Raw genomic sequence first — 11,213 nt, forward strand, 5'->3', positions numbered from 1 at the left:
GATTATAACTGCATGTTGTGTATCAGAATAAAAGGAATCCTGGTTATTCTAGCATGTACTCGTCCTTCTACTTTTGTGGACCGATTCCCAAAAGTAGAAGGACGAGTACATGCTAGAATAACCAGGATTCTAACCTGGTTAGCCATGGACTAATAATATTTAGTCCATGTTCAAGTCAATTCTCGTAATTTCACGTTTAAAATTGTTTTATTTTGAAAGCTCCATTAAGTACTTCCTGTGCTTTTGTGCTAACGAGTCACGTGGTGCGAAGGCGGAAGTATCATGGAGGACGCCGCGCTCTGCGGACGTCGATCCACGGCGGCGGCGCGTTTCGACTGCCTGACAGATGTTTACAGATGTTTACAGGCGAGATCGAGTCCCGGCCGACGAGCAGCGGAAGCGGCGGCCGTGATCGCATCCGGGCTGGGCCATGCCGGGCCGTGCGCGTCCACGCAGCATCGCTGCGACGGGACGGGACCGTGCGCGTCCACGGTGCTGACCCACGTCAGCTTGACCCTGGTGGGGAAGATGGCTTCCGCCTTGGCGGGTCAGGAGCTGCCTCCAGCGGTCGGGTTGTATTTCACGGAGGTCCTCAGGATGGTTCCAGACCGGGATCTCATGCCACGGCTAGTGAGTCCACACCGAGTCCAGGATCCGGATAGCCCACAGGACTCTAAGAAGCCTTATCTTCCAGGTCCATCGGTTCCGGTCTGAGGATCAGATCCTCTCACATCTGGCTGCAAAGAGCGCGTCAACGTTCGTTGTGTACCGCCTCCACAGATCCGTAAGAAGTTCACTGTTCAGTCAGAAATGCGTACTACTACTAATAATACTGCATTGATTTTATACAGCTCCTTTCTAGGTACTCAGACCCTTTACATGTGCATCATTCAATCACTCCATACTCGGTAAGGTGACGGGGCGGGGCCGCACCATCCGCCTTCCTGACCCCACCGACATTCACTCGTTCACTACATTCACACAGGCAATGTGGGTGAAGCGCCTTGCCCAAGGACACAGCGGCATGTGCCCAAGCCGAATCGAACCGCCAACCTCCCGATCATAGGACGACCCTCTCAACCACCGTCGCCCCCTGACCTGTGTCGTTCTCAATCTGGGTTTATCTTAATCTGGGTTTATCTTAATCTGGGTTTATATTAGTCTGGGTTTATCTTAATCTGGGTTTATATTAGTCTGGGTTTATCTTAATCTGGGTTTATCTTAATCTGGTCTTATCTTAATCTGGGTTTATATTAATCTGGGTTTATCTTAATCTGGGTTTATATTAATCTGGGTTTATATTAGTCTGGGTTTATCTTAATCTGGGATTATCTTAATCTTTTAGATTATTATCAGTCAGTTGAGTGCAATAAAAATATGCTGCTGACCTGTTGGTGAGTATGGTGTTCCGTTTCCGAGGGAAACAATTTCAACTGGTCCATCTTTTAATTCTTTATAAGGGGCCACTCAACGATGGGGGGGGGGGGGGGGGGGGGCGAGGATCAGGCTGAGGGAGATGTGAAAAAGTGTTTGCCCCCATTACTGATGTTTGTTACACTTAAATGTTTCAGATAAATTCAACAAATGTAAATAATAGTCAAAGACAACGCGGGTAAACGCAAAATGCAGTTTTTAAGTGTTTTATTATTAAGGGACAAAAAGTAGTAGGGCTGCAGCTATCGATTAATTTATCAATTAATTATTTTGATTAATCACGTAATCGGTTACTTTTGGTCTGATGGCATACGGCACTCGTCTGGCTTTCAGAAACAGGTTTAGAGACTGACTTTGACCTGCAGGGGGTGCTGGTTCGACGGCCATACTGACTTTGACCTGCAGGGGGTGCTGGTGCGACGGCCGTAATGGCGGCCGGGTGTTAATCACTCTCAGCCTTGAGAATGCTAGAAAACATTTCCTTCCTTGTGAATCTCCTGAAATGTCGTAAAAGCTCGTTCTCGATTCTCGCCAGGAGCTGGAACGTCTCGTTTTCATGCATCCGTCAAACTTCCGTTGGCAAGCAGGAAGCACTTCAAAATAAAAGCGGCATAAAGGAAATGCAAAAGGATACAGTCAAGCGTTAAACATAAAACACGCCCCCAAGAGTCATTCACAGCGTCCACTCTTTGATCCCGGGGGTTAAACATAAAACACGCCCCCAAGAGTCATTCACAGCGTCCACTCTTTGATCCCGGGGGTTGAACATAAAACACGCCCCCCAAGAGTCGTTCACAGCGTCCACTCTTTGATCCCGGGGGTTAAACATAAAACACGGCCCCCAAGAGTCATTCACGGCGTCCACTCTTTGATCCCGGGGGTTAAACATAAAACACGCCCCCCAAGAGTCATTCACAGCGTCCACTCTTTGATCCCGGGGGTTAAACATAAAACACGCCCCCCAAGAGTCGTTCACAGCGTCCACTCTTTGATCCCGGGGGTTAAACATAAAACACGCCCCCCAAGAGTCGTTCACAGCGTCCACTCTTTGATCCCGGGGGTTGAACATAAAACACGCCCCCCAAGAGTCGTTCACAGCGTCCACTGTTTGATCCCGGGGGTTAAACATAAAACACGGCCCCCAAGAGTCATTCACAGCGTCCACTCTTTGATCCCGGGGGTTAAACATAAAACACGCCCCCCAAGAGTCATTCACAGCGTCCACTCTTTGATCCCGGGGGTTAAACATAAAACACGCCCCCCAAGAGTCGTTCACAGCGTCCACTCTTTGATCCCGGGGGTTAAACATAAAACACGCCCCCCAAGAGTCATTCACAGCGTCCACTCTTTGATCCCGGGGGTTAAACATAAAACACGCCCCCCAAGAGTCGTTCACAGCGTCCACTCTTTGATCCCGGGGGTTGAACATAAAACACGCCCCCCAAGAGTCGTTCACAGCGTCCACTGTTTGATCCCGGGGGTTAAACATAAAACACGGCCCCCAAGAGTCATTCACAGCGTCCACTCTTTGATCCCGGGGGTTAAACATAAAACACGCCCCCCAAGAGTCATTCACAGCGTCCACTCTTTGATCCCGGGGGTTGAACATAAAACACGCCCCCCAAGAGTCGTTCACAGCGTCCACTCTTTGATCCCGGGGGTTAAACATAAAACACGCCCCCCAAGAGTCGTTCACAGCGTCCACTCTTTGATCCCGGGGGTTAAACATAAAACACGGCCCCCAAGAGTCATTCACAGCGTCCACTCTTTGATCCCGGGGGTTAAACATAAAACACGCCCCCCAAGAGTCATTCACAGCGTCCACTCTTTGATCCCGGGGGTTAAACATAAAACACGCCCCCCAAGAGTCGTTCACAGCGTCCACTCTTTGATCCCGGGGGTTGAATCGCAGTTGGAGAGGCAGAAATGCTTCTGCTCATGTGTTGCCGACCACAACGGAAGCGTAAAGTGAGAAGCTCGTCCGCTAACCGCCAATAGATTCGATCATCTTTCCTTTCGCGGCTTCGGCGATCATTTTGGCCCGGTATTTTCAGAATTGCTGCTTTATTTTGTTATTTTCCCATCTTTACAGATTCCTCCCTACTAATTTCCACAGTACTGCTCAAATCTGATTTTCCCGCACAGAAATACAGGAAACCGTATTCGTTAATTCGTTATCGTTAATCATCACAGCATGACAGAGTTCAAATAAATATGAACGGATGATTTCATGAAATAGTATACCTGCAGCAAAACATGCTTGATCCATGTTCTAAGTTTATGGGTCAATCTTGAAAATAAAAATCTGGAATTTCTGTTTGAATTCCAATGCTAGCTTTGTAGCACGCTGACGTGTTCTACATTTTAAATACACACTTACTCCACTGTCTTAGGGCGCCGTCAGCCCTGTGTGGCAGCAGAAGTGTGTGCAGGCGTTCCACAGCTCACCCCCTGGTCCGGAGCTGGACGCCTGCCTGTGGTCACTGACTGAGGTTTTAAAAAGGCCCATTAAAGGATGTCAAGCAGGTAAAACATTTACGCTCTTAACTGAAATATCTGTGCAGCATGCAAAATGTTCCAGGCAGCTTTCAAACAGTCCTACATCCGAGGACAGCGACAGCGTTCTGCTCTGTGGAGGCGTTAACGGGACAATCCGGGCTGCTTGCACTGCGATTCCTGCTCTTGTCTCTGGTGTCTCAGTTTAAATCCATGTGCTTCTCCCATCAGGGATTCTTGGGGGCCTTTTGGCATCTTTTGGATCCAGCCTAAAGTTGTTGTGTTCAAAGTTTCTTCCTGAGGAGGGGGAAAAGCCATTCCAGTGTTGTACCGGCAGCACGCATTGGGGAACCACATTCTGCCTCCTCCTCGACCTGCTTGAAGTGCTGACTGCCTCCGGTTGGAGCTGCGGCGCCGGCGTTAACGTGAAGAGCTTAGCCCACGGGCTTCTGAAGATAGTCGCCTGCTGCTCCCAGTGTTTTGTCAAAAGGCGGGTGCTGCTGCTGTTAAAGAGCGCGGCGCTGCAGAAGGCCGGGGAGGACTGGTCTTTAGACGTGCTCCTCACTGCCCCAGAGCGCGAGCGCTTCGGCTCTGATGCCAGCCGCCTGGCTCAGATTGTGCTGACAGCAGTGGCTGCTCGATGGTTGGAGAGCCTTCAAGTGGGTTCCGCCGCTTTCTTTGGAGGGACCAGAAAGGTCAGAGATGAAGGTCAGACCCCCGACTGTGTGACGCTCCGAGCCGTCAGCCTGCTCGTTCTCAAGTCCTTGCAGCTTCACATTCAAACGGCTGGTGAGTTCCGTAAGTTTACAGGAAGGTTACCGCTGTTGGATTTACTTTATCATGTGTTCAATAAATCAATGCAATCCAAGGCGAGATTGTAAAGCTTCTGAGATGCATTGCAGTTATCGATTGGAATCATGAATCAGGATTAGCTTTTTGGAATATTTACCCTCGCCGAAGGGGAGGCGAGAGTAATGCAATTGGGTCCGTTTGTTTGTTTGTTTGTTTGTCTGTCTGTCTGTTTGTCTGTTTGTTTGTCTGTCCGAGCGCATAACTCAAAAACTAGTAACCCAATCAACTTGAAAATTTTACACAAGCAAGGTTCTGTCCGTGGCTTGGTCCTCCCCGAGAATGGCATTGATCCGGATCTGGATCCAGATTCTGGAATTATTTTTACATCTGGAATTGTGCCTGTGCTGTAAGCTGCCACTTTAAGAGGGAGGGACACGAATGGCATGATGGGAAAAAGAGTCCAGAAGGAGTCTTGTAGTACGTTCCGGAGCAGCAAGCTAGAGCAGGTTTGGCCCCTCTGATCCGGAAGCCCTGTTTACTGTCTCACAAGATCCAATAGTCTATTGGAGGCGGAGTCTGCAATCTCTAATTGTCTTTCTAGTTCTAATTCGTTCTTGCAATTTATGTCACTTGTCTGTCCCACGCAGATTTAAGGTGCTTTCACACTGCACCAAGAGGACTCGGTTCCTTCGGGAGCAAATTCTTGCATTCAACTTTCAGAGCAGCGTTGCGTGGCTGAAAGGGCGCTCGTCGATTGGACAAAGTAGAAGGGGAAGTCCCGCCCTCTCCCATGTTTTTTCTTTTGACTGCGCCTTTATGGCTGCTGCTCATTCAAGGAGGGAAGCTCATTTAGTTCTGGCCTCCATCATAAATGTTACACAACGCTAGTCGTTTTTAACAAACACAAAGTCGCTGTGGATCCGTAAAGTCTCCGGATCAGTTCAGAACAACGGAATGAGAAACCATCGCTGTTGATCAGCTGATTCTCCGCTCCGCGCTGGACTGTTAAAGCACCGTGGAGCTGCTGAACAAAAGATTAAAGTATTATAACGCATATTTAGTTCATGAAATCTACACACAGCGGTACACATTTCACTACTTGTAGTTTTTCTGGTAACTGAGCTTCCCCTGCAGAGCAGCTTGGAGTACTCGCTGTACTTCCTCTACCGGAGATGTACCGCGTAGCATCACTACGTACAGCTGATCCTGCCTTTGCTCCGCCCAAAGGAACCGAGACCCTCCTTTTCAGGCGGACTTTTTTGATCCTCTCCAGAGTCCAGATGCGCGTTCACACCAGCCCAAATGGAGCGGATTATCCGAGAAAAGGAACTCTGGTCCTTTTAAAAGGGAGCAAACAGCGGCAGTGGGAACGCACCCTTAAAATCAAGACTCAAAGCGTTTAGAAATGTTTCCCTGACACTGACTCAGCTCTGGTGCTGAACGCATGGCGGGTGGTTTATTTTGCTCCAACCTCCAGTACAACATGTTTTGTGTATTCAGCTGGTAAACGTTATTATGCATGCGTGTACGACAAAAACAAACTAAAAAAATTACAAGCTCCGTAACCGAGAAGGTGATGGGATGAAGCCGAGACTCATTTTTGCCTACCCTGGACAATGTGCATTGAAAACAGCAGTACAAAGAAGTGAAGAAGAAAAAAAGACTTGCTCTAAGTTTAATCATTTCATTAATCATATCAGAATAATCATTTCACATCAGTCATTTTAGGTTTTAATCCGTAAAAGTTGAATAAATGCAAACATTTTAAAGCTTAAAGTGAACCCTAAATTAATATTTAGTGTAAATGTTTTGATTCAAGCAACATTAATTGTGTTTTTGCCACTTGGAGGAGCAGCCTGTAAACTCCAAAGAGAGACACGGGATTCTCATAACGGTAATGTGGCATTCAGTATACAGTGCAAAATATGTACAGTATAAACATATGCAAATACAAGCATTTTTTGACCACACAAAATGTCAGTGGAGTTTGTCATCAACGGGGAGTTTCATTTAACGGCAAAATGGTTTAGCGATGAGGTAGTCTGGACGCACTTCACTAAGTGAGGCCCTAGCGCCATTCCTGCACCGACATCACTTTGATGTCAAAATGAGCAATTATATATGTGCAGACTGCAAAAACGAAATATGCACGCCGTGCAGGTGAGGCTCTTGGACATCGATGTCGTTCTCGGTGTTCTGCAGGGAGGGCAGTGGCGTCCTGGCGATCTTCTCAGCAGTCTTCACCGATCTCTGCGGGTCTCGCTGCCATGGCGATGCAGAGAAACGGCACGCTGTATTATTGCATTTTGCACAGGGAGCAATCCTTTCCTGTGCCATTAATAATTACCGCTGTGATCTCCTCCCTGTGCGTTCTGACAGCTGGAGCGTGCAGTGCCAGAGAGGTGTATGGACATCTACAGTGTCTTTTGAGCTTCCTGAGGAGACACTCTGTCCAGCTGATGGAGTTAACTCACCTCTGCTCCTGGGTCAGCTTGCTGTTCGGAGAGCAGGACGACGATATGATGGAGGCAGCCAAAGCTTTGCTCTTCATATTCCTCTATCACAGGTATAATGGCTGCAGACACACCTTTCATTCACTGCAATCTGGAGTAACGGGCAAAGGGGAAGCGAGGAGCTCTTTCTTTCACCAAAATGTCCCAGGCGGCTGCAACACGTTGAGCAAATCACGACCAGAACTCCGAAAGTTGTTTCAAAGAAGACAGTCTAGAAGGTTTTGGATAAATAGTGAACTAATGAGACAACGCTACAAGCTTGTCCTTTGCCCCAGGAAAGTAAGTACTGTCATTACTTACAAGTGTCCGGAGTGTCCCAATTTGTCCCACTTCCAAAATGTTTCTATTGTCTCCATCTCTTCCTTCTTTTTGGTAAACGCGCTGAGGTAGCGCTTTCTACACCTTCATGGTGCCCAAAGTGTTTGACAATTCACATTCCAGTGAGCGACGGCTTGCTATGCAAGGCGTTGCCAGGCCCACTGGGCTCAGCCCAATGGCACTTCGACACGTGGGGTCGGAGCCGAGGTCGAAGCCTCTTTGTGTACTTCTACTACAATCACACAGCTGCGCCACAATATTTATGTACATCGCAGAAGAGCAAGATTTTTTTTTAATTATTTTTAGTATATTTGTGATTTTATTTCGTTATCATTGATTTGATATGAAAGAAATAAAATGACAAAAACATGTGAAAAATTAAATAGGTAAAATGCTTGCACTCACCAAAACGGCTGTCCCCCAAAACACTGATTTGAGCACAAAATCCGTTCTCCATTCTTTCCTGAAGAAGACTTCAGTGACTTGGTTGTTTCTATCGATATGGAGGACAGAGAGAGAGAAAAAAGCTTATCTTGAATGGTCAGTCTTGAAAATGGTCTTGCGAGTATATCTGCAACCAAATCTACGTTTCCCCTTCGTGGGTTAAAAAAGCAAGTTTATATATAATCGATTTTTCTGCTAATGGCCCCCGGGTGTGGCTCTGGTCACGTCTGGTGTGACTTTGTCGATCTGCATAGCGCTGCCCGGCTCTCACAAGTGAGTATCCAATCACAGGACGCGTGCATGTCACGAAGGCCAGCTAGAGGGCCTTACTGTCGCCAACTCGTGATCTGATTGGCTATCGCAACTATCAACTATGTGTGCCCGTTCACTCACAGTGCACAAGTCAGCATTGTTGATTCTGAAGGCCTCGGACAGATTTCATACAACCTGGCAACAGAAACTAGCTGAATTCTGATTGGATAAAAACTCTAACCTAAAAATACAACACTGGGATATGATATGACATTGTATATATATATAGGGGTAATAAATGTAATAATACATTCACTTTTATCATAAATATGATCCTGATTTCTGGTTATTTTAGGCCAGCAGAGAAAGCCTTGCTGGCCCCGACGGCCCACCACTGAAAAGCGCTATATGGGAGGAGTCCACTTACCTATTTTCATATAACACAAACATTTGGTAGAAAACAGAAAAAGACGATTAAAATCACCGCAGTCGTAATGCGATCCTACCTACGAAACATCCCCTATAAAGTTTAATTTGTGTGAAATGTTAGGAAAACCTCGATTTTCTGCGCACAAATCAATTACAGTGAACGACTTGGGCTTGGATGGAATATTTGGTACGGTAACGCATGTTTTAGCTTGAAATCCGTGGGTTGGACTGATTTGGCTGAACTCACATCCGTGCCGTGTTTTACCGCTCGTCGGCTGGAACTGCAGCCATCATTTCTTTCATCATCTTTGAATGCTGAGCACAGCACTCTGGTTGGCATGGAAACCTGATTGCCTCTGGCTGAGCCCAATGCAGAAATAAATATTTTAATAGAGGATTGGTCCGAAGTGATCCAAATACACCTGCACAGTAATCCCTTGGCATTCGAGAGTAATTTGTTTCTGGGCCAAGCTCGTAACTCAAATCAGTTTTTCCCACAGAAAAAACTGAAAATTGTATCAATTGTATTACGGTGTCAAAAAACACTCAAATCAACGCTTTGAATTGCTATGTAGATGCACATAAAATGATATAATGAATGATATACAGTATTACTGTAATATGAAATGTGGTTTTATGATGAGTTTCACATTCAAGACATACGGTAGCGCTAACACCGTCATAGGCTTTGTCTAGCTACTGCTCCGACACACTTGCATACCTCCACAGGTATGTCATCTCGGCCAACTGCCGTCCCATTGTTCGTCCTATTCATCGCCTTTCTAGCTTCACCCTCGCTAATCTTTGGCACTCCCTGGTCCACAACAGGTGCCTCTACTCCCCTTTGTTCTCTCTCAATTCTAGTTTTGCTTACTGACTTACTAACTCTTTTGGAAAATGTTTATATTCAGAACGCAGACAATGTATATTTAAATTCCTTCCAGACAAAAAGTCTAGTCGGAGTTCAAAATGATCGTGAGAAACTGTCACTGTCGGTGGCGGAGCAGAAGGAGGGGCTTGGTTGCATCGTGGAGGAATGGCCCCCTAATGAAACTGGAGTGGTTGGGCAATGGATGTCATTGCAGAGTTTTCTTTTCAGTGTAGACGACCTCTAGCTTATGATCTGAATGTCCTTTTTGCACACTTGAACATGTGGATGTAAATGAAGTCTTGTCTCAACCATCAATGAAAGCAGAAGGCCCAGTTCAGAAGGTGTCTTGTGTCCAACACGAGACACCTTCTGAACTCCTCGTCTCCCCCTGCAGGAAATACTCGGGGCTCGATGACGTCGCTGTGTTGGAGGTAGCCTGTTCCTTTGGCTGCAACCCTCACTGCCACTTCCTGCTCCTGCTCCAGAGCGTTTGCTTCGACCAGAGCATCCTCCTCGACTTCCTCATCTCTGCTGAAACCTGTTTCCTGGAGTACTTTGTGCGATATCTGAAGTACCTCAGAGCTGACGTGCACGGCTTCAGAGCAGCGAGTGGAAGAATCAGTGCGTCAGGCTCTCCTCTCTCGCAGCACAAAGTGCTCGTTTTATCAGATAATGGTCACATGTTTCCACCAACATGTAAAGACGAGCCAGAAGGAGCTCAATCCGGCGGCTGCGTCCGGCCTGCAGGTGTACCTGCACCAGTGAAGGCGGTCAGTTTGGCTGCAGGGCTCCATTTGGTTCAATATGACACCTCTGATGAGTCCGATGACGAGAGTCTGAATGACTCGACGGAATTACTGAGCAGCCACGCGGTGGGAAGGCCTGAAGGAGCGGCCCCAAACCCGGCTGCCCTGTCGGCGTGTCGGACGTCAGCCCAAGCCGTGGGCTGTCTTTCAGAGCTCAGAGACACGGTGACGAGGCTGCACACCAAGAAGCTCTTCCCCTATAACGCTTCTTCCCTCTTAAAGCTTTTGGCCCAACTGTAGAACTGTTCCCAGCTTTCTCCTCTTTAACACGTCAATAAATACATTTGAATTCATAATGAATATTTGAATGTGATTACCAGTATGTGAAATAAGCTTTTCTTTAACAACCATCAGGGTTTAAATCAAATCACCTAAATTAAGAATTCTGTTCTCTTTCTTTCGTTCGTGGGCATCTGCCTGGGGACGGAGCAGTGGGTGAGGAACAACTGGGAGGGCGTTTTAGAAAAAGCTGAGAACAAACTGTCAAAGTGGGGGTGGATCCACGCCCAGATGTCATACAGGGGAAGGGTGTTGGTTCTAAATAATCTTGTTGCAGCACTGCTGTGGCACCGGCTCATCGTGTTGGACCCGCCCTCTGGGCTCTTAGCTCAGATACAGAGCAAGTTGATCAATTTTTTGGGGAGAGCCACTGGGTGCCACAGTCAGTGCTGCTTCTATCCAGAGACGAGGGGGGGCAGGGCCTTATCCACCAGGACAGCCACCTTCAGGCTTCAGTTTGTGCAGAGGTTCCTGACGGGACCTCCACAGTTGGTGTGGAGGGACGTGGCTAGCTGCATATTCAGGCGGTTCAGAAACCTGGGCCTGGATGAGGCTCTGCTTTGTGGGGTCTGCCCCGAC

The 11,213-nt window shown here is 47.4% G+C and overlaps 1 protein-coding gene across 1 annotated transcript; it reads left to right on the plus strand.

Annotated features, from left to right (window-relative positions):
* The first annotated feature begins 282 nt into the window (after positions 1-282).
* lins1 (lines homolog 1) lies at positions 283-10,631 on the plus strand. Its single transcript, XM_068741658.1, has 6 exons — positions 283-630; positions 695-784; positions 3,828-3,960; positions 4,162-4,728; positions 7,102-7,288; positions 9,944-10,631. The coding sequence occupies exons 1-6, from the start codon at positions 283-285 to the stop codon at positions 10,593-10,595; spliced, it is 1,977 nt and encodes a 658-aa protein (XP_068597759.1). The 3' UTR covers positions 10,596-10,631.
* The last annotated feature ends 582 nt before the right edge of the window (positions 10,632-11,213 follow it).

This window comes from Brachionichthys hirsutus, chromosome 1 (assembly GCF_040956055.1).
Source record: "Brachionichthys hirsutus isolate HB-005 chromosome 1, CSIRO-AGI_Bhir_v1, whole genome shotgun sequence".
Taxonomy (NCBI): domain Eukaryota; kingdom Metazoa; phylum Chordata; class Actinopteri; order Lophiiformes; family Brachionichthyidae; genus Brachionichthys; species Brachionichthys hirsutus.